Source organism: Tursiops truncatus, chromosome 4, assembly GCF_011762595.2.
Source record: "Tursiops truncatus isolate mTurTru1 chromosome 4, mTurTru1.mat.Y, whole genome shotgun sequence".
In the NCBI taxonomy this organism is placed as follows: domain Eukaryota; kingdom Metazoa; phylum Chordata; class Mammalia; order Artiodactyla; family Delphinidae; genus Tursiops; species Tursiops truncatus.
The window spans coordinates 37,874,208-37,898,771 of record NC_047037.1 but is presented as its reverse complement, the minus strand read 5'-3'; the positions used below and the strand labels follow the sequence as shown (position 1 = coordinate 37,898,771).

General features: G+C 37.5%; 1 protein-coding gene across 5 annotated transcripts in view; it reads right to left on the bottom strand.

Moving 5' to 3' along the window:
* Positions 1–24,564, bottom strand: part of RSRC1 (arginine and serine rich coiled-coil 1) — a 454,479-nt gene that overhangs the window by 173,636 nt on the left and 256,279 nt on the right. For all 5 annotated transcript variants that reach the window (XM_073803843.1, XM_073803842.1, XM_019946253.3 and 2 more), the window contains one exon: positions 1,520–1,571. In XM_073803843.1, the coding sequence (XP_073659944.1) occupies positions 1,520–1,571 (52 nt within the window). The remainder of the gene's footprint in view (positions 1–1,519; positions 1,572–24,564) is intronic.

Genomic DNA, 24,564 nt, shown 5'->3' with positions numbered 1-24,564 from the left:
GATATGGGGATATATGTATATGTACAGCTGATTCACTTTGTTATAAAGCATAAACTAACACACCATTGTAAAGCAATTATACTCCATAAAGATGTTAAAAAAATTTTTTTAAGGTAAAGAAAACTGTATAAAACTATGAAATACAATTCTTTATAGTTGCATTAACAGAAACAAATATTTTCTGGACTAAGCACCATAAATATTTTCCTTTAAAGCAAGAGTTTGTCAGTACTCAAGTAATGAACCTGGAAATATTTCTTCTAAGCAAAATGCCATTAAAGAATGAATATATATTATATAAATAACAGAGAATCGTATTAACTAGCTTTATCCTATAGTATATTTATTGGAGACTCAAAATTTGAAAAATCTAATAGTAAGCAAAATTTTAGTACATCATGTTTTCTATGTAATTAAAGATAAAATGAGTAAGATCAATACATAAAGAGAAGTGACTTTTAAAGTAATATGAAGTGGTACAGAGATTCACAGTCAACATATTAATTTTTATATGGTAAGTTACTTCAATTAGTGATTTATGAAGCTAGTATATCATTTATACTGGTGTTCCCAATCTTTAGACTGTAGACACATTGGGTAGGAATAAAAGGAGCTAATACAAGAAATCCTTGAATTAATATGCATACATGTATTTTTGCAATGAATATTAAAATATAACTACTATCATTTGGTAGTCTGAAATTACTTTTGATGTCAAAATAGAATTCTCATTTTCCAGTTGGAAATTATGAACTCTTTACAGATCCTTAAAAAGTAAATAATTTTAAGAAACATGTACTCCTTTGGTAATATTATTCTAACCCTACCTCATGCTTGATCTTGATAACTTATTATTTGACTGTAATATATATTTTTAAAAACCACATTAAGATTCAGAGTAAAATATCAGTACTTGGAAAAGGTAACATGGATCTCTTATATTTTTAAAAAGTAAAGTATTTAATGTGTACATGAATCTGGGTATTATAATCTAAAATCAAAGAAAGAATTATTGTACAATTGAGATATTAAAACATACAGATTTTTAAGATTAGATGGTATCCAGACGAGTAGTCCAATGAGTTAGTCTAATGTAACTGGAAGAATTATTAAACATTTATCTCATTTCCTTTAGAGCAAAACCTTGATCTAAAAATCACACCTTATATAAATATTAAATCAAAATGATCACAGCCTCAAATATAAAATGTAGAAGTATAAAATTCTTCTTAAACATGCCACTAAAAGCACAGTCCGTAAAAGACAAAAATCAATAAACTGGACTTCATCAAAATTAAAACTAAAATCGAAGCGAGTTTTATAAATAAGAAGGTAAAGAATGACCTTTTAACATCACACTATAGCAATAAATATTTGAGGTAAAATATGGCCATACAAAGATCTCACAAATTTGTGAGGCTATGTGAAAATAGGTGTTTTGCTCTTTGACCCATCTGTAAGCATGCTAGGATTTATTTCACATATTTTCATTTAAATAAAGTTAATTATTAACACTTACCAGCAGCTTCAAGAACCAGTTGTAGTCTTGCTTTGGCCTGTTCAGCTGGTGGCTAAAAATCAACCATAAAAGACACTTACAAGGTAGTTTTAACAGAGCTTTAAATTAATGCATTATTACGTTAAGTATCAGAAAATTTAGAGAACTTTGTCATAATCAGTATTAATATCCACCCACATCTTAACAAAATTCCATCACAGCAGCTCTACCAATCTACTCTCTCACCCTAGTAATCAAATCACACTTTTCATTATTATGATTCAAGAATGAAGTTCTTCCTTTTTCTTTTTTTTTTTTTTTTTTACTGGAATAGCTTTTATTTGTTATCCAACATGTACCAGTCAGCAACAGCCTAAATACATATAATTTAATAAGGAGGCAAAACCCACACATTTAACAACATACTCTCAAGCTGTGTTGTTTCTTTGCATATGGAAACATGCAAAATGACCTATTAGAAGTTAAATAGCAACTTAAAGTCCAATATCTCAGGCAAATTATATCCTAAAACCAAATATTTTCTGCTTTCCTTACGGTATTTGAAAGGAGCAATTGTGATAAAGACAGGACACAACGTGAGTTACTGCTTTCAATTCCTACTAACTGTCCTAAAATTAGTCTCTCAATGAACTTTGATTCAATACAGTTGATAATGTTGAAACTACTTTCCTACCAGTGACCTTATTCTGAGATTTTTGGATATGTTGATGGTATCCAAACAATAAGATGGATTGTATCAAGGTTATGATCTTTATGAAAGACTTGTTAAAAACTGTTTTTAATACTTAAGACTTTACATTTCTTAAGATGTCAGTAAGTGACTAAATAATCTCATGTTTATATACGATACCATCATTTGAGAATTAACATTTTACAAGATATATTTGAATGTTTTGCTATTTGTGAAAAAACAGCCTGAATGAAAAGAATTACATAATTGGATATGGAAAGAAGATGTTGTGCTCAGAAAAGTTTAAGAATTTGAATGGTACTTCTGAATAAACTGTAAGAAACAGGATAGGAGAGTGGTAGATGAGACAGGAAAGAAGACAGGGCTAGCCTTTTATATCATAGAAGAGGGATTAACAAACTATGACCTAAACCTGGTTTTGTAAATAAGTTTTATGGGAACATAGCCATGCCCATTGGTTTATATATTGTCCATGGTTGCTTTTGTGCTCAACTCAACAACAGCAGAGTCAACTATTTGCGGCAGGACTCTTATGGCCAGCAAAGTCTAAAATATTTACTATATAGATCTTTAAGGAAAAGACTGTTGACCCCTGCCATATAAGACGGAGAGACTTGGAAGAATGTGAAACAGTGGGGTGACAAGATGAGAAATGCACTCTGACACATCATTCTAGCAATATACTTGAGGATGAACTGCAAAGAATGTGACAGAAGGCAAGGAGCTCAGTTAGGGAGCAATTAAAGAACTCCAGATGAGAGACGATGAGGGCCTGGGGAGGAGCAGTAGCAGTAAGGTTGGAGAGGAAGAACTAGATTTGAGAAACATTTAATTGGTAACATGAAAGGACTGATTGGATATGAGAGAAGGAGGAGTTGACAAACAAAAAGAATATTTTATGTCATATGTTTGTAGAAAAAATGTACGTAAGTGTGCTTTATAAAGTTATCAATATTAAAAATGTGACATCAAATTAAAATATCATAGCAAAATATCAATAGAAGACTGTGACATCTACTGAATATGATCTCTCTAACAGTTATAAAGGAAACTGCCAAGCAATTAACACGAACATTTATAATGATGAAAGGCAAATGACATTTGACATCAGTATCAGGGAGCATAGTGAGTGTGCAAAACTGCGGAGCACATGGCCCAGCTAAAGAAAGCAGCTGGTACTCAGCACCAACTCAGTGTTGTCAAGCAGAAATGCAAATCAAGGGTTATAAAACTTCTTCATTTTTTTTCCTGAGACTTTAAGTCACCATAAAGACAAATACTGTGTGGAACAAACAGTACTTCTCAGAGCCAGATTCAATCCTGAAACAGACAGTCTGTGATCTCTGCCATCTACTTAACAAACACAGTAGAAACATGATATTGATACTTTGTGCAACATAGCATAACTAGAATGGCAAAAGCATGAGTATTATTGATCCACCACTACCAATGGCTAAAAGTTCAACCTTTCTAAACCACTGTTTTCTCATATGTAAGCTGGAGTTAAAAACAGTATCTCTTCTATGAGGTGAGTGTGCAAATTACATGTATTAAACCAAGTAAAGTGTTTAGTATGATGCCTAGTGCATAGAAAGTACTCACTAAACATTTGCTATTGTTGCTATTATTTTCTTTGAGCTTTGAAATAAGTTTGCAGCAGTAATGTGCATGTAAACTACAGGTGAAAGTACAGATTCCTACTGTCATGTTCTTATGCCCTTCAGATATTCTAAACTCAATTTTCCTATCCTAGTCATAATCCTGCACTGTGGGTTTGCCAGAGGGAATTCTTGGCTTCATGTTTCCTATTACTGAATGTGTGCAGCTAACAGAATTGTCAGTTCTTTGTTGTAAATACATATTCCATGAACTTGTTCTATAGCACCATAACATTAGTTAGGGTCAACATCACAGCAAAGCAGTGCTTACTACTTAAGACACAGGCCTGAAAATATTACAATGTGAACTTGTCTCACACTGCTAGCAATTCCAGTAGCTCAATGGGGTCCATTCATTAAGAGGAATGTCCTTTCCCTTTAGTATGAACAAATACCAGATGCTTGTTTCCCTGACAGAAATCAAAAAACTTGAGAAGATCTACTGTCACTTAAAAACAAAAAACAAAAAAACATTGTCTCTCTGCCAAAATGCAGTTTACAGCTAGCATTTCTATTAATTGTTTATAATGTACAGTTGGCATTTCTGTGTCAGATGTGGGCAAAATATTAAATATTTTAAACTATTATCAAAGCTTAAAATTAAGTATTTTATATGGACATGGAACTCATATATTAGGTATAAAGTAATTAAGAAGTAGTGTTTCTAATTCCTACTTCTATTGATAAGTTTAATTGTGCTTCACAAAAAGTGTTACGGTACCCATGTTAAAGCACAATGGGGGGCTTCCCTGGTAGCGCAGGGTTGAGAGTCTGCCTGCCGATGCATGGAACATGGGTTCGTGCCCCGGTTTGGGAAGATCTCACATGCCGTGTTGCGGCTGGGCCTGGGAGCCATGGCCACTGAGGCTGCGCGTCCGGAGCCTGTGCTCCGCAACAGGAGAGGCCACAATGGTGAGAGGCCTGCATACTGGGGGAAAAAAAAAAAGCACAAAGCACAATGGGAACTTCGGTTGGAAGAGCCGAGGCAAGGCCTCTACACGTGGCCCCCTGTGAGCAGGTGAAGCCTGACAAAGCACAAAGGGAAAAAAAAGGGATCTCTCGTTAATGTTGCTGTTGGAGGACAGGACTCACATATTCCTAGTAAGCTAAGGTATCTCAGTGTAGCGGACAGACTCTAAGTTGGCTCCCCAGGACCCTACTCCTGCCATCTCAGAACTGTGACAATTTTCAAGGCTACTGTTTTTCTCTGTGGAACACTGCTCTTGGGGCAAAACAAGTTAGAAGCAGGTGATTCTAATGTGCCGTGCAGACGGACAGCCACTGCAGGCCAGCTTCTCCAACTCTGAAGGCACTCCAGCAGTTTGCCTGACAGGGTCTTGGTGCTCCAGCCGGGTGTCAGGCCTGAGCCTCTAAGGTGGAAGAGCCGAGTTCAGGACACTAGACCACCAGAGACCTCCTGGCGCCACGTCACCAATCGGTGAGAGTGCTCCCAGAGATCTCCGTCTCAACACTAAGACCCAGCTCTGCTCAATGATCAGCAAGCTCCAGTGCTGGTCGCCCCATGCCAAACGAGCAAAACAGAAACACAACGCCACCCATTAGCAGAGAGGCTGCCTAAAATCATAATAAGGTCACAGACACCCCAAAACACACCACCAGACGTGCACCTGTCCACCACAAAGACAAGATCCAGCCTCATCCAACAGAACACAGGCACTAGTCCCCTCCACCAGGAAGCCTACAGAACCCACTGAACCAACTTTAGCCACTGGGGACAGACACCAAAAACAATGGAAACTACAAACCTGCAGCCTGCAAAAACGAGACCCCAAACACAGCAAGATAAGCAAAATGAGAAGACAGAAAAACACACAGCAGATGAAGGAGCAAGGTAAAAACCCACCAGACCAAAAAAATGAAGAGAAAATAGGGAGTCTACCTGAAAAATAATTCAGAATAATGATAGTAAAGATGATCCAAAATCTTGGAAATAGAATGGAGAAAATACAAGAAATGTTGAACAAAGACCTAGAAGAACTAAAGAGCAAACAAACAGTGATGAACAATACAATAAATGAAATTAAAAATTCTGTAGAAGGGATCAATAGCAGAATAACTGAGGCAGAAGAACGGATAAGTGACCTGGAAGATAAAATAGAGGAAATAACTACTGCAGAGCAGAATAAAGAAAAGAGAATGAAAAGAATTGAGGACAAACTCAGAGAACTCTGGGACAACATTAAATGCACCAACATTCGAATTATAGGGGTCCCAGAAGAAGAAGAGAAAAAGAAAGGGATTGAGAAAATATTTGAAGAGATTATAGTTGAGAACTTCCCTAATATGGGAAAGGAAACAGTTAATCAAGTCCAGGAAGCACAGAGAGTCCCATAAAGGATAATTCCAAGGAGAAATACGCCAAGACACATATTAATCAAACTATCAAAAATTAAATACAAAGAACACATATTAAAAGCAGCAAGGGAAAAACAACAAATAACACACAAGGGAATCCCCCTAGAGGTTAACAGCTGACCTTTCAGCAGAAACTCTGCAAGGCAGAAGGGAGTGCCAGGACATACATAAAGTGATGAGGGAGAAAAACCTACAACCACGATTACACTACCCAGCAAGGATCTCATTCAGATTTGATGGAGAAATTAAAACCTTTACAGACAAGCAAAAGCTGAGAGTTCAGCACCACCAAACCAGCTTTACAAAAAATGCTAAAGGAACTTCTCCAGGCAAGAAACACAACAGAAGGAAAAGACCTACAATAAAAAACCCAAAACAATTAAGAAAATGGGAATAGGAACATACATATCGATAATTACCTTAAATGTAAATGGACTAAATGCTCCCACCAAAAGACACAGACTGGCTGAATGGATACAAAAACAAGACCCATATATATGCTGTCTACAAGAGACCCACTTCAGACCTAGGGACACATACAGACTGAAAGTGAGAGGATGGAAAAAGATATTCCATGCAAATGGAAATCAAAAGAAAGCTAGAGTAGCTATACTCATATCAGATAAAATAGACTTTAAAATAAAGAATGTTACAAGAGACAAGGAAGGACACTATATAATGATCAAGGGATCAATCCATGAAGAAGATATAACAGTTATAAATATATATGCACCCAACATAGGAGCACCTCAATACATAAGGCAACTGCTAACAGCTATAAAAGAGGAAATCGACAGTAACACAATAATAGTGGGGGACTTTAACAACTCACTTACACCAATGGACAGATCATCCAAAATGAAAATAAATAAGGAAACACAAGCTTTAAAAGACACAATAGACCAGATACATTTAATTGATATTTATAAGACATTTCATCCAAAAACAGCAGATTACACTTTTTTCTCAGGTGCGCACAGCACATTCTCCAGGATAGATCACGTCTTGGGTCACAAATCAAGCCCCAGCAAATTTAAGAAAATTGAAATCATATCAAGCATCTTTTCTGACCACAACGCTATCAGATCAGAAATTAATTACAGGGAAAAAAACGTAAGAAACACAAACACATGGAGGCTAAACGTTACTAAATAACCAAGAGATATCCGAAGAAATCAAAGAGGAAATCAAAAAATACCTAGAGACAAATGACAATGAAAACACAACGATCCAAAACCTATGGGATGCAGCAAAAGCAGTTCTAAGAGGGAACTTTATAGCTATACAAGCCTACCTCAAGAAACAAGAAAAATCTCAAGTAAACAATCTAACCTTACACCTAAAGGAACTAGAGAAAGAAGAACAAACAAAACCCAAACTTAGCAGAAGGAAAGAAATCATAAAGTTCAGAGGAGAAATAAATGAAATAGAAACAAAGAAAACAATAGCAAAGATCAATAAAACTAAAAGCTGGTTCTTTGAGAAGATAAACAAAATTGATAAACCATTAGCCAGACTCATCAAGAAACTCATCAACAAACAAGTCCAGGACCAGATGGCTTCACAGGTGAATTCTGTCAAACATTTAGAGAACAGCTAACACCCATCCTTCTCAAACTCTTCCAAAAAATTGCAGAGGAAGGAACACTCCCAAACTCATTCTTTGAGGCCACCATCACCCTGATACCAAAACCAGACAAACATACTACAAAAAAAGAAAATTACAGACTAATATCACTGATGAATATAGATGCAAAAATCCTCAACAAAATACTAGCAAACAGAATCCAACAACACATTAAAAGGATGATACACCACAGTCAAGTGGGATTGACCCCAGGGATGCAAGGATTCTTCAATATACGCAAATCAATCAATGTGATACACCATATTAACAAATTGAAGAATAAAAACCATATGATCATCTCAACAGATGCAGAAAAATCTTTTGACAAAATTCAACACCCATTTATGATAAAAACTCTCCAGAAAATGGGCATAGAGGGAACCTACCTCAACATAATAAAGGCCATATATGACAAACCCACAGCAAACATCATTCTCAATGGTGAAAAACTGAAAGCACTTCCTCTAAGATCAGGAACGAGACACGGATGTCCACTCTCACCACTATTATTCAACATAGATTTGGAAGTCCTAGCCATGGCAATCAGAGAAGAAAATGACATAAAAGGAATACCAATTGGAAAAGAAGTAGTAAAACTGTCACTGTTTGCATATGACATGATACTATACATAGAGAATCCTAAAGATGTCACCAGAAAACTACTAGAGCTAATCAATGAATTTGGTAAAGTTGCAGGATACAAAATTAATGCACAGAAATCTCTTGCATTCCTATACACTAATGATGAAAAATCTGAAACAAAAATTATGGAAACACTCCCATTTACCACTGCAACAAAAAGAATAAAATACCTAGGAATAAACCTACCTAGGGAGACAAAAGACCTGTGTGCAGAAAACTATAAGACACTGATGAAAGAAATTAAAGATGATACCAACAGATGGAGAGATATAGCATGTTCTTGGATTGGAAGAATCAATATTGTGAAAATGACTATCCTACCCAAAGCAATCTACAGATTCAATGCAATCCCTATCAAACTACCAATGGCATTTTTTACGGAACTAAAACAAATCATCTTAAAATTTGTATGGAGACACAAAAGACCCTGAATAGCTAAAGCAGTCTTGAGGGAAAAAAACGGAGCTGGAGGAATGAGACTCCTTGACTTCAGACTATACTACAAAGCTACAGTAATCAAGACAATATGGTACTGGCACAAAAACAGAAACACAGATCAATGGAACAGGATAGAAAGCCCAGAGATAAACCCACATACCCATGGTCAACTAATCTATGACAAAGGAGGCAAATATGTACAATGGAGAAAAGACAGGCTCTTCAGTAAGTGGTGCTGGGAACACTGGACAGCTACATGTAAAAGAATGAAATTGGAACACTCCCTAACACCATACACAAAAATAAGCTCAAAATGGATTCGAGACCTAAATGTAAGACCGGACACTATAAAACTCTTAGAGGGAAACATAGGAAGAACACTCTTTGACATAAATCATAGCAAGATCTTTTTTGATCCACCTCCTACAGTAATGGAAATAAAAATAAAAATAAACAAATGGGACCTAATGAAACTTCAAAGCTTTTGCACAGCAAAGGAAACTACAAACAAGATGAAAAGACAACCCTCAGAATGGGAGAAAATATTTGCAAACGAATCAACGGACAAAGGACTTATCTCCAAAATATATAAACAGCTCATGAAACTCAATATTAAAGAAACAAACAACCCAATGCAAAAATGGGCAGAAGACCTAAATAGACATTTCTCCAAAGAAGACATAGAGATGGCCAAGGAGCACATGAAAAGCTGCTCAACATCACTAATTATTAGAGAAATGCAAATCAAAACTACAATGAGGTATCACCTCACACCAGTTAGAATGGGCATCATCAGAAAATCTACAGACAACAAATGCTGCAGAGGGTGTGGAGAAAAGGGAACCCTCTTGCACTGTTGGTGGGAATGTAAATTGATACAGCCACTATGGAGAACAGTATGGAGGTTCCTTAAAAAAATAAAAATTACCATATGATCCACATTTACCCAGAGAAAACCATAATTCAAAAAGACACATGCACCCCAATGTTCATTGCAGCACTATTTACAATAGCCAGGTCATGGAAGCAACCTAAATGCCCATCGACAGACGAATGGATAAAGAAGATGTGGTACATATATACAATGGAATATTACTCAGCCATAAAAAGGAACGGAATTGAGTCATTTGCTGAGACGTGGATGGATCCAGAGACTGTCATACAGAGTGAGGTCAGAAAAACAAATATCGTATATTAATATATGCATGTATGTGGAACCTAGAAAAATGGTACAGATGAACCAGTTTGCAGGGCAGAAGTTGAGATACAGATGTAGAGAAGAAACGAACGGACACCAAGGGGGGAAAACCGCGGTAGGGTGGGGATGGTGGTGTGCTGAATTGGGCCATTGGGATTGACATGTATACACTGATGTGTATAAAATTGATGACTAATAAGAATCTGCAGTATAAAAAAAAACAAACGAACAAAAAACAATACTAAAAAAAAAAAAGATTAATTACCTGCCTCGAACTGAAATGAATCAGTAGCTCATGTACAGTGAAACTGCACTGAAGTGACTGAACCTCAGGGGTAGTTAAAAACAATCCGGCCAACATCAGTGATGCAAATGCACTCTCATTCTGACCAGTCTACTGCATCCAAGTCACATCTAAGGCCTGGGCTGAAAAGAGCATGTAAATTAGTCCATTCTTTCCTCCACCCAGACACCCTTCCTCCTCCAGGCCTTCCCTTCCCTTCTCATCTCTGCCAGCTTCCCCTCCCCCTCCCCCCCACCCCTGTCCTCTGCAGGCCACACCCACTCTGTTCCTTTCCTCAGAATCCCAGGAGACAGAGCAAACCCAGCACAAGGAGCCTGAACTCCGGGTCCCTCGGCCTCGGACCTGCTTCCCCTTTGGCCGCCCGTCTCCAAATGGCAGCTTTGTTCCACTGCTCCAGCAGAAAGCCTTTCAGTCACCCTTGACCCTTCGCTCATTTCATAACTAACCCAGCAACCTGCCCTGCTGACTCTCCCTTCCAAGTGGATTCAGAAACCACCCTGTGTCCTCAATGCCTTCTCCTCCGTCCACTGTCTCAGCATCGACTTCCTCAGGCCCTCCCAACTGGACCCCTGTCCGTGCACATCAACGGGCTCAAGTCCCGTTGACACTCAGCCCTCTGACCCCAGCCCACAAAAAAAAAAAAAAAAAAAAAAAAAAAAAGAAGGAAATAATGTTCTGACTAGCAGATCTCAAGCAAGCACAGAATTATGAAGTATACATTTCAGAGTATCCTAGTAAGCAGTGACGTTTGATAGAAAAATGTGAGAAACTTTATTGGGTAAGATATTTCATGGGAAAGTTATAGGTATTTCATAAGAAACGATTATTTTTACCAAATAAGAAATATTTAAAACAAACATACAAAGTGATGAGTACCCATATTCAGTAAAATATTAACAATATTGTTAAAGTCTCTTAACCCACAAAACCTCCTCCATAGCAGCTCCCTCTCTCCCCCAGTTAAAATCTATGTCTTAAAAATATGTTGATTACCGTCCCTAAGAGTCTTAATGGTTGATGATTATGATAAAAACACCTGTTAAGACATATTTATATTTTATTAATTCCTCTAACAATCTATAATACAGGATTCATATTTCAAAGATAAAGAAAACCATGGAATAAGAGTAGTTTCCTAACTTGCCTAAGATAGGCTGAAATTAAGACCTTCTGACTCCAAATTTCAGGATTCTTCTAACTACATCACTAGGATATTCATGAATTCAAAGCAATTAATTTCACAGATATAAAAGCACACGGATAGATTTTTGATTCTGTTCAAAAAAAAATCTATCCAAGATAGTACATTTGCCTATACAAATATAACTTCCTAAATTATTTGCGAAATATAAGGATCAATTCCAACTATGGGGACAAACACATTGTTAGATTTGCCAGACTTTTAAAAGTAATTTGTCTTTTATAAGTATTTTTGCTTTTAAAAATATTTGATTCATTTCACAAGCATTTTTCTTGGATAGGGTATTCAGATACACATGTTCTCTCACTTTTTTCCCACCTGCAAATATCTTTCTTTCGCCACAACTGGTGAATAATTTGAATGGATATGGGATTCTCGGTTGCAGTCTTTTTCTCTCAGTCACTTGCCCTTCAAATTCTTTCCAAGTGCTCCTCCACAATATTTCAGCCTTGAGTTTGTCCCAGAGAGGGAAAGCATCACAACAGGTCACTTGGCTGAAACCCTCCAGGTCCCACCTACCTATCTGCATCAGTAGCTGCTTGACCCAGAAAAAGTAGATAAGCTGGAGCTGGAAATGGAGAGGAGGCAGCCTGATTTATGTTGCCATCATTCTGATTGCCAGTTATAGTTACTTTTTAAGAAAAGATTAAGAAGAAAGAAGAAACAGAATACACAGTTAAAAGAACATTTTTCTACTAATCCATTTTTAGTTAGGTATCATCATACTAAGCTGACTTAGATTGAAAAAACCTTTGGGGCTTGACTGCCAACAGATTGAAAAAACCTTTGGGGCTTGAGTGCCAAAATTTCTAATGCTTTAACTATTTTAGAGTGTATTAGACTCCAGGGATTGGTATGAATTCCATCTAAAACTGGTAAATGGTACTAATGTTATTCAGAGCCAGAAAAAAAAATACTTTATGAAATAAATAAGAAGCCAGCATCAAATACAAATGCATGGAATACAGCAATTTCTCAAAATAAGAACTGATAAATGAGGACATATTTAAGAACACAATGTCACAATTATATTGTATGAAGCAAACTTACGGAGAAAAAATTGTATTCCATTAAAAAATAATAATCCTACGGGAAAAAAATCTGTAAAAAATACAAATACATGGAGGCTAAATAATACACTACTAAATAACCAAGAGATCACTGAAGAAAACAAAGAGGAAATCAAAAAATACCTAGAAAAAAGTGACAATGAAAACATGATGACACAAAACCTACGGGATGCAGCGAAAGCAGTTCTAAGAGAGAAGTTTATAGCAATACAATCCTACCTCAAGAAACAAATAAAATCTCAAATAAACAACCTAACCTTACACCTAAAGTGATTAGAGAAAGAAGAACAAAAAAACCCCAAAGTTAGCAGAAGGAAAGAAATCATAAAGATCAGATCAGAAATAAATGAAAAACAAATAAAGGAAACGAGCAAATATCAATAAAACTACAAGCTGGTTCTTTGAGAAGATAAACAAAATTGATAAACCATTAGCCAGACTCATCAAGAAAAAAAGGGAGAAGATTCAAATCAACAGAATTAGAAATGAAAAAGGAGAAGTAACGACTGACACTGCAGAAATACAAAGGATCATGAGAGATTACTACAAGCAACCATATGCCAATAAAATGAACAACATGGAAGAAATGGACAAATTCTTAGAAGAGCACAACCTTCTGAGACTGAACCAGGAAGAAACAGAAAATATAAACAGACCAATCACAAGCACTGAAATTGAGACTGTGATTAAAAATCTTCCAACAGGGCTTCCCTGGTGGCGCAGTGGTTGAGAGTCTGCCTGCCGATGCAGGGGACACAGGTTCGTGCCCCGGTCTGGGAAGATCCCACATGCCATGGAGCAGCTGGGCACGTGAGCCATGGCCGCTGAGCCTGCGCGTCCGGAGCCTGTGCTCCGCAACGGGAGAGGCCACAACAGTGAGAGGCCTGCGTACTGCAAAAAAAAAAAAAAAAAAAAAATCCAAGAAACAAAAGCCCAGGACCAGATGTCTGCACAGGTGAATTCTATCAAACATTTAGAGAAGAGCTAACACCTATCCTTCTCAAAGTCTTCCAAAATATAGCAGAAGGAGGAACACTCCCAAACTCGTTCTATGAGGCCACCATCACCCTGATACCAAAACCAGACAAAGATGTTACAAAAAAAGGCCAATATCGCTGATGAACATAGATGCAAAAATCATCAACAAAATACTAGCAAACAGAATCCAACAGCACATTCAAAGTATCTACACCATGATCAAGTGGGGTTTATCCCAGGAATGCAATGATTCTTCAATATACGCAAATCAATCAATGTGATACACCATACTAACAAAGTGAAGGATAAAAACCATGTGATCATCTCAACAGATGCAGAAAAAGCTTTCAACGAAATTCAACATCCATTTATGCTAAAAAATCCTCCAGAAAGTAGGCATAGAGGGAACTTACCTCAACATAATATAGAGCATATATGACAAACCCACAGCCAACACCGTTCTCAATGGTGAACAACTGAAACCATTCCCATTAAGATCAGGAACAAGACAAGGTTGCCCACTCTCACCACTATTATTTTTTTCTTAATTTTTTATATTTTGCGGTACGCGGGTCTCTCACTGTTGTGGCCTCTCCCGTTGCGGAGCACAGGCTCTGGACACACAGGCTCAGCAGCAAAGGCTCGCGGGCCCAGCCGCTCTGCGGCATGTGGGATCTTCCCGGACAGGGGCACGAACCCGCGTCCCCTGCATCGGCAGGCGGACTCTCAACCACTGCGCCACCAGGGAAGCCCCTCACCACTATTATTCAACATAGTTTTGGAAGTTTCAGTCACAGCAGTGAGACGAAAAAGAAATAAAAGGAATCCAAATCGGAAAAGAAGAAGTAAAGCTGTCACTGTTTGCAGATGACATGAAACTATATATAGAAAATCCTGAAGATGCTACCAGAAAACTACCAGATCTAATCAATGAATTTGGTAAAGTAGCAGGATACAAAATTAATGCACAGAAATCTCTTGAATTCCTATACACCAATGATGAAAAATCTGAAAGAGGAATTAAGGAAACACTCCCATTTACCATTGCAACAAAAAGAATAAAATATCTAGGAATAAACCTACCAAAGGAGAAAAACAAAAAAAAACCTGTATGCAGAAAACTACAAGACACTGATGACAGAAATTAAAGATGATACAAACAGATGGAGAGATATACCATGTTCTTGGATTGGAAGAATCAATATTGTGAAAATGACTCTACTACCCAAAGCAATCTATAGATTCAATGCAATCTCTATCAAACTACCAATGGCATTTTTCACAGAAGTAGAACAAAAAATTTTACAATTTGTATGGAAACACAAAAGACCCCAAATAGCCAAAGCAATCTGGAGAAAGAAAAACAGAGCTGGAGGAATCAGGCTCCCTGATTTCAGACTATACTACAAAGCTACAGTAATCAAGACAGTATGGTACTGGCACAAAAACAGAAAGATAGATCAATGGAACACGATAGAAAGCCCAGAGACAAACCCACGCACATATGGTCACCTTATCCTTGATAAAGGAGGCAAGAATATACAATGGAGAAAAGACAGTGTCTTCAATAAATTGTGCTGGGAAAACTGGACAGCTACATGTAAAAGAATGAAATCAGAACACTCCCTACACCATACACAAAATAAACTCAAAATGGATTAAAGACCTAAATGTAAGGCCAGACACTATAAAACTCTTAGAGGAAAACATAGGCAGAACACTCTATGACATAAATCACAGCAAGATCCTTTCTGACCCACCTCCTATAGAAATGGAAATAAAAACAAAAATAAGCAAATGGGACCTAATGAAACTTAAAAGCTTTTGCACAGCAAAGGAAAACATAAACAAGATGAAAAGACAACCCTCAGAATGGGAGAAAATATTTGCAAATGAAGCAACTGACAAAGGATTAATCTCCAAAATTTACAAGCAGCTCATGCAGCTCAATAACAAAAAAACAAACAACCCAATCCAAAAATGGGCAGAAGACCTTAATGGACACTTCTCCAAAGAAGATATACATATTGCCAACAAACACATGGAAGAATGCTCAACACCATTAATCATTAGAGAAATGCAAATCAAAAGTAAAATGAGATATCATCTCACACCAGTCAGAATGGCCATCATCAAAAAATCTACAAACAATAAATGTTGGAGAGGGTGTGGAGAAAAGGGAACACTCTTGCATTGCTGGTGGGAATGTACATTGATACAGCCACTATGGAGAATAGTACTGAGGTTCCTTAAAAAACTACAAATAGAACTACCATATGACCCAGCAATCCCACTACTGGGCATATACCCTGAGAAAACCATAATTCAAAAAGAGACATGTACCACAATGTTCACTGCAGCTCTATTTACAATAGCCAAGACATGGAAGCAACCTACGTGTCCATCGACAGATGAATGGATAAAGAAGATGTGGCACATATATACAATGGAATATTACTCAGTCATAAAAAGAAACGAAATTGAGTTTTTGTAGTGAGGACCTAGAGTCTGTCATACAGAGTGAAGTAAGTCAGAAAGAGAAAAACAAATACCATATGCTAACACATATATATGGAATCTAAAAAAAAAAATGGTTCTGAAGAATCTAGGGGCAGGACAGGAATAAAGATGCAGATATGGAGAATGGATTTGAGGACATGGGGAGGGGGAACAGTAAGCTGGGACAAAGTGAAAAAGTGTCATGGACTAATACATACTACCAAATGTAAAATAGCTAGTGGGAAGCCGCCACATAGCACAGGGAGATCAGCTCGGTGCTTTGTGACTGCTTAGGGGGTAGGATAGGGAGTGTGGGAGGGAGATGCAAAAGGGAGGAGATATGGGGATATATGTATATGTATAGCTGATTCACTTTGTTATAAAGCAGAAAGTAACACACCATTGTAAAGCAATTATACTCCAATAAAGATGTTAAAAAATAATAATATTCCTTAAATCAAAATTAGTAATGCATAATTAGAAAAATATTACCAAAACTGAATTACACAGAATATAAATATTGTTCCCTTAAAAAATAAATATTAGCAATGACATTGATAGAACAACAGTAAGTACAGTATGAATTTTTACTATAAGATTTTATATCACATAGGGCTTAAACTTTCTAAATTAATAGGGGTCCTTTTTTGGGGAGGAGGGGTTTGGTAGTCTTTCTATTGCCATGGATTCTACAGAATTGCCCTGCTCCCTCCCCTCCCCTTGGTAGCCAAGTATACCTACATAACTCCATTGGTAAGCCCTAGTTTTAGAGAAGAAAGTGGTTTCTTAGGAAGAAACAAAAGCTCCTAAGATGAAACCAAAAGAAAGGTCAGTCTCTTGATGACTTGTGGAGGTGACCAACCTCAGTGTCTAGACTTTTTCCTTCAACTTTGGTTTTGCTCTTATTTAGTCCAATACCCTGAGTTCCTTACAAACAGACTGACTGCATGTCTAGATTCTCAAAATACTGCCAAAGCTAACATTCCAAACCAGCACAATCCTCTGAGCCATGACCATACCAAAAAAAAAGAGAAGCAAAAAGAAGTCTATCCTTACAAAAGCCAGTTTACACACTGAACTATTTAAACTATTTGCTCACTCTTCTCACTTCCATTCATATTTAGCTTCCTAACCACTGGCCACCCCTATGGAAATTCTGTAAGTTGATGAAGCTACAGCCATTCCAGCTGCCAACCACACTTTTGGCTTTGTTGATGACAGGGAAATATAAAGTCTGAAAGAAAGACTGGCTGAGCAAGGAGAGAACTCAAGCTTAGCAACAACATTTCACAAAATAAAATTAGGACTGCATTATATGGTTTTCAGCTATTACTCTCAATTTTATATTATCATATGCTCTTTTTATACAAAAAAATATATACAGAGAGGATTCTGGAACATGGCAGAGTAATAAGCACCAGGAATCCATCTCCCCATCTAGACAATAATTACACTGGCAGAATCTGTCTGACATAACTCTTTTAGAACGCTGGATTATTTTGAAGGCTTGCAAACTACCAGGGGAAGATGTGGAGGGTAAATTGCGGTTAATTTTGGTCAGTTTCAGCTATTAGCACAGTAGCAACTACCCATCCCCCACCCCCAGCCACGTGACAAGCAACAGTGCACCTGTTCCTAGAGCAGCTTGCACACAGCTCAAGTGTTGGCAAGAATGTGGAGAAATTGGAACCATTATGTACTATTGATGGGAATTAAAATGATACAGGGTTGTGGAAAACAATAAGGCAGTTCCTCAAAAAATTAAAAAATAGAATTACCATATGATCTAACAATTCCACATCTGGGTACATACCCCAAAGAATTGGAAGCAGGGTCTTGAAGAGATATTTGTACACCCATGTTCATAGAAGCATTATTCGTAAGAGCTGAAATGGAAACACCCAAGTGTCCACTGATGAATCAATGGATAAGCAAAATGTGGTATAAACATACACTGAAATATTATTCAGCCTTAAAAAGGAAGGAAATTCTATAATATGCTACAACATGGATGTGATCAGAAAAGATGTTTGATATGATTTCAATCTTCTTAAGTTTATTGAGACTTGTTTTGTGTCCCACCGTATGGTCAGTCCTTGTGAAAGTTCCATGTGTACCTAAGAAGAACGTGTATTCTGCTGCTGTTGTATAAAATAAAACAATTACTCAGGATATCCTGAGTCTCAAGCTCTGCCACAGAGGCTGAGGGTGGGAGAGAAGTCAGGGTTGCATGGGCACCTCTGCTGTGTCTGGTGTTGTCAGGTTTGCAGTTCTGGGGAGGGGGATGGTGTCCCAGGCCCTGCTGCCACTGCAGCCCAGTTACCTGTGGCCACAGATGCCACTGTGGCCAGGAGGCCAAAGTCATGTGTGCTGCCTCCCTTGCTGCTGCTAAATGCTATGGGCCTGTGGGCACAGCTGCTGAGGCTGGAGGGCCTTAATCGCAGGCACCTCCTCTACTCTTTCCTCAGTTCTATCTCCCCTATGTGTTCTAGACCACCCATATGTAGATGTACAGAAATGCAGAATTCTCTGGCATTCTGGTATGTTGGGCAGAGTCAGCTTTGCTCAGTTGTCGATGTTTTACTGGTTGAATATTGAAGGGAAGAGACAAAGGTAATGTTTCACTCTATGCCATGATGCTGACATGACTCCAATACAGTCTCAAATTTCAAAGATCTGAAAGCATAATGAGGAAGATAATAAAAATAATAATTTAAAGAAACTACTATTTACTAAATGTTTACATTATGCCAATCGTGTGTTACTTCTATATTTTCTTAAAATTTTCAGAGAGCTTATCAAGGTATAATGAAACCACAATAAATTACACCATTTAAAGTGTACAGTTTTATAGGTTTTGACATACTCATACAGCCATGAGCATCATTACTGTTAAGATAATGAGCATGTCCATTACTCCAAAATTTTCCACGTCCTTCTTTAATTCTTCCATGCCCCTCTGTGCCTCCATTCCACTTCCCAGTTCGCAGGCAACCACTGATCTGCTTTCTATCACTATACATTACTTTGCACTTTCTACTATGTTATATAGATGGAATCATATGATATGTACTCTTTTATGTCTAGCTTTTAAACTCAGCATAATTATTTTGAAATTCATCCATGCTGTTGTATATATCGATATGCATTCCTTTTTACTGATGGGTAGTATTCCATTGTAAGTAAATACTACAACTTCTTTATGCATTTACCTGTTGACAAACATTCAAACTATTTCTAGTTTCTTGGCTATTATAAAACATACTATAAACATTAAGGTAAAAGTCATTATATAAATATATGCTTTCAGATCTCTTGGGTATATATCTAGGATTGGAATGGTTGAATTGTATGGTAAACATATGTTTAACTTTTTAAGAAAATACCAAACTGTTTCCAAAGTGGTTTCATATTCCCACCAGCACTGTATAGGAGTGTCAGTTGCTCCACATCCTAGTCATGACTTAGTATACCTTATTGTGGTTTTAATCTATATTTCCCTAATGATTATTGGTGTTGAGCATCTTTTCATGTGCCTATTTATTATCTATATATATATATATGATGGTAAAATAGATGGTCAAATCTTTTGCCAATTTTATTAAACTGCTTTCTTATTATTGAGTTTTCAGAGTTCTTAATTATAATGAAAGTAATTTTTCATATATGAGGTCTGCAAATTATACACACACACACACACACACACACACACACACACGGAATTATATATTTATACTTATAAAGCCTCCCCGCCCCACTGAGTGACTTGTTTTTTCATTGTCTTAAGAGTTTCTTTTGAAGAGCAGAATTTCCTAATATTGATGAAGTCCAATTTATCAATTTCATCTTTTATGAATCATGCTTTTGTGGCGTTATATCTGAGAAATCTTTACCTAACCCCACTTCACAAAGATTTGTCCTATGTTGTTTTTTTTTTTTGTGGTATGCGGGCCTCTCACTGTTGTGGCCTCTCCCGTTGCGGAGCACAGGCTCCGGACGCGCAGGCTCAGCGGCCATGGCCCACGGGCCCAGCCGCTCCGCGGCATGTGGGATCCTCCCAGACCGGGGCACGAACCCGTGTCCCCTGCATCGGCAGGCAGACTCCCAACCACTGCGCCACCAGGGAAGCCCTGTCCTATGTTTATACCTAGAAGTTTTACGGTTTGTTTACATTTAGTTCTATGAAATACATTTTGTTAAGTCTGTATATGGTGCAACATATACATTGAAAAACCTTTTGTTTTTCTGTGGTTTTTATTTTTTGCTTTAAATGAGTCTATTTCTAGACTCTCTATGCTGTTCCATTGATCAATTTGTCAATCTTGATACTAATACCACACTGTCTTTATTTCTTTGAGTACAATTTTACATTAACTTGAAATCAGGTGGAATAACTTCTCCAAATTTTTTCTTCTCAAGTAGTTTTGGCTCCTCTAGCTCTTATGCATCCCCAGTTTCAAAATAAGCTTATCAATTTCTACCAAAAAAAAAAGTCCCTGCTAAGATTTTAGCATGGGATTGCATTGAATCTACATAGCCATTTGAGGAGAAGGGACATCTCAACAATGTTAAGTTTTAGCCCGGTATATATTTTTCTATCATTTTTACCTCTTGGCCTTTATATCTGAAACGTTTTTTTTTTTTAAATAGGCAGCACATAGTTGGATTTTGCTTTTATGTAATCTGAAAAAATTCTGCCTTTTAATTAGAATGTTTAGACCAATTTACACTTAATGTAAGTAATTAATCTACCACATTGCTATTTGTTTTCTATTTGTCCCATGTGATTTTTGCTCCTTTTTCCTTCTTTTTCTGCATTTTCTTAGATTGACCATATTTATAACTCCATTTTATATTCTTTGTTGGCTTATTAGCTATAATTCTTTTGTGTTATTTTGGTTGTTGCTAAGTTTGCAGTATACTTCTTTAACTTTTCACTCTCTATCTTCATTATACCACTTCCTATATACTATAGAAACCTTATAATAGTATCCTCTCATTTCTCTCTTCCCAGCCTCTGTATTACAATTGTCATTGCTGTCACATATTGTTATAAACTCCACAATATACTGTGTCTACGTTTTAAACATCATCTTTTAAAGAGATATACTTAGCCATGATGTTATCATTTCTAGTACTCTCTAATCTTTTATTATATCAACCCAGTTTTCCATCTGGTATCATTTTCTTTTTGGCTTAAAACAACAATCAGTTATTCTTTCTCATGGTTTCTTTGTGTCAGGAAGGTGGGAAGGAATCAGCTGGGCAGATGCACACAGCTGGGCAGGTGCACACAGCCGGGCGTTTGGCCAGCTGTCTCCTTGTCCTCAAGTGGTCTTGGTGGTCTCTTGGCATGGGCTCGTTTGGGCTTCCTTACAACATGGTGGCTTCTAGGCATTTGGGCTGTTCCATGACAGCTGATGGCTTCCAGAAGGAGTGTTCCAATAAGCTGTGGTGCTTTGTATGACTCCTTCTTAGCAGTCACAGTGTCACTTCTACTGCACTCCACTGGTTACCAAGAGTCACAAGCCAAAGTCAAGGGAAGGAGAATTAGATTCCATGTCTTGATGGGGGAGGTGCAAGGTTCTAGAAGTGCATGTGGGTGGGAGATATTGTCTTGGTTCTCTGTCACATGTGATGCTCCATATGTTTCCTTACTGCCCCCCTCCCAGTCCTAGCTGAGTCAGGAGACCCCAAGGGCTCCTTGTCATTCCCTGACCATCTGGTATTCTAGCCAAAAGGAAATGCTAGCCCAAGTCTTGCAGGGGCCTTCCCTGCCTCCCTGAGAACACAAAGACCTGTGTCCCATTACTCAACCCACCACCCTTTCCAGGGGCCATTTCACCCTGCTGGACCCAGAGCCTTTCCTCCAGGTCCAGAGCAGCTCCCAGTCCCTGAGGACTCACTCTTTTTTTTAATTATTGGAGTATAATTGCTTTATAATGTTTTGTTAGTTTCTGCTGTACAGTGAAGTGAATCAGCTACATGTATACCTATATCCCCTCCCATTTGGACCTCCCTCCCACCCCTAGCCACCATCCCACCCATCCAGGTCATCACAGAGCATGGAGCTGAGCTTCCTGTGCTTTACAGCATGTTCCCACTAGCTATCTATTTTACACATGGTAGTGTATGTATGTCAATCTTAATCTCCCAGTTTGTCCCACCCTCCCCTCCCCACGTGTCCACATGTCCGTTCTCTACGTCTACGTCTCTATTCCTGCTCTGCAAATAGGTTCATCTGTACCATTTTTCTAGAGTCCACATACATGCGTTAATATACAATATTTGTTTTTCTCTTTCCGACTTACTTCACTCTGTATGACACGCTCTAGGGCCATCCACGTCTCTACAAATGATCCAATTTCGTTTCTTTTTATGGCTGAGTAATATTCTATTGTATATATGTACCACATCTTCTTTATCCATTCATCTGTCGTTGGCCATTTAGGTTGCTTCCATGTCCTGGCTATTGTAAACAGTGCTGCAATGAACATTGGGGTACGTGTGCCCTTTTGAGTTATGGTTTTCTCAGGGGTACGTGTGCCCAATAGTGGGATTGCTGGGTCATATGGTAGCTCTACTTTTAGTTTTTAAAGGAATCTCCATACTGTTCTCCACAGTGGCTGTATAAATTTACATTCCCACCAACAGTGCAAGAGGGTTCCCTTTTCTCCACACCCTCTCCAGCATTTATTGTTTCTAGATTTTTTGATAATGGTCATTCTGACCAGTGTGAGGTGATACCTCATTGTAGTTTTGATTTGCATTTCTGTAAAAATTAGTGATGTTGAGCATCCTTTCATGTGCCCCTTGGCCATCTGTATGTCCTCCTTGGAGAGATGTCTATTTAGGTCTTCTGCCCATTTTTTGATTGGGTTGCTTGTTTTTTTGATATTGAGCTCCATGAGCTGTTTGTATATTTTGAAGATTAATCCTTTGTTGCTTCATTTGCAAATATTTTCTCCCATTCTGAGGGTTGTCTTTTTGTCTTGTTTATGGTTTCTTTTGCTGTGCAAAAGCTTTTAAGTGGTATCATTTTCTAGTGCTGAAATGGGTTCCTTTGATATTTCTTGTACTGCAGGATGTTTGGTGATAAATTCTTTCCATTTTTGAGTGTCTTTTAAAAAAATTTTCATTTGGCCTTCATTTTTGAAAGATATTCTCCCAGGGTACAGAATTCTAGGTGTATAGTATTTTTCTTCCGTTATTTTAAAGATGTTGCTTTATTGTCTTGTAGTTTGCATTGTCTCTGATGACGAATCTGCTTCCATGGTTATCTTTATTCCCTCATACATAATAACAATGATATCTTTACTCTATTTGCTTTTAAGATTTTCTTCTCATAACTGGCTCTAAGCAATTTGATTGTGATATGCCTTGGTGTAGTTTTATTCACATTTCCTGCGCTTGGGGCTTGTGGAGCTTCTTGGAACTGCTATTTTATAGTTTTTATCAAGTTTGGAAACATTTTAGTCATTATGTCTTCAAGTATATTTTTCTGTTGCCCCCTTTTCTCACCTTTCCCTTCAGGACTCCAGTGACATGAATGTTGTGTACTTGGCTGCCTGAAGTTGTGCCACAGCTCAGAAATGCTCTTTTTTTTCTGCTTTTGTTTTTTAGTCTTTCTCTCTCCAGTTTCATTTTGGATAGCTTCTTTTGCTATGTCTTTTAGTTCACTAATCCATATCCTGCAATGTGTCATCTCCATTAACCTCATCCAGTGTAATTTTCATCTCAGTCATGTAGTTTTTATGTCTAGAATTTTTATTTTTTATAGTTTTCATGTTTCTACTAAATACATTCAATCTAGCAGCTCTCTGACCATATGAAAGATAGTTATGATAATTCTATTAATGTCCTTATCTACTAATTTTCTTATTGTATCAATTCTGAGTCAGTTTCAACTGACTGATTTTCCTAATACATGTTATACTGACTTGGTTTCATGAATACATGGTAATTTTTGACAGAATGTCAGACATTGAGAATTTTATTTTGTTGTGTGTTAGATATTTTTGTATTCCTATAAATTATCTTAGTTTTTGTTCTGGGACACAGTTAAATTACTTGGAAGCAGTTTGATCCTTTCAGTTCTGACTTTGTTAGGCAGAACCAGAACAACTTTAAGTCTGTAGTTAATTTTTCCCCACTACTGAGATAAGACATGTTTAGTACTTGAGTGGAAGCACTATGAATTAGGAGGCTTTCCATACTGGTTGTTGGGAACAGCACTATGCCCAGCTCTGCGTGAGTGGGAGGTACGATTTCCTCGAGTCACTTCAGGTGGTTCTTTCCCAAGCCTTGGATAGTTTCTTCACATGCAAGTACTGATGAGTAGTCTGCTTAATACTCAAGGGGTC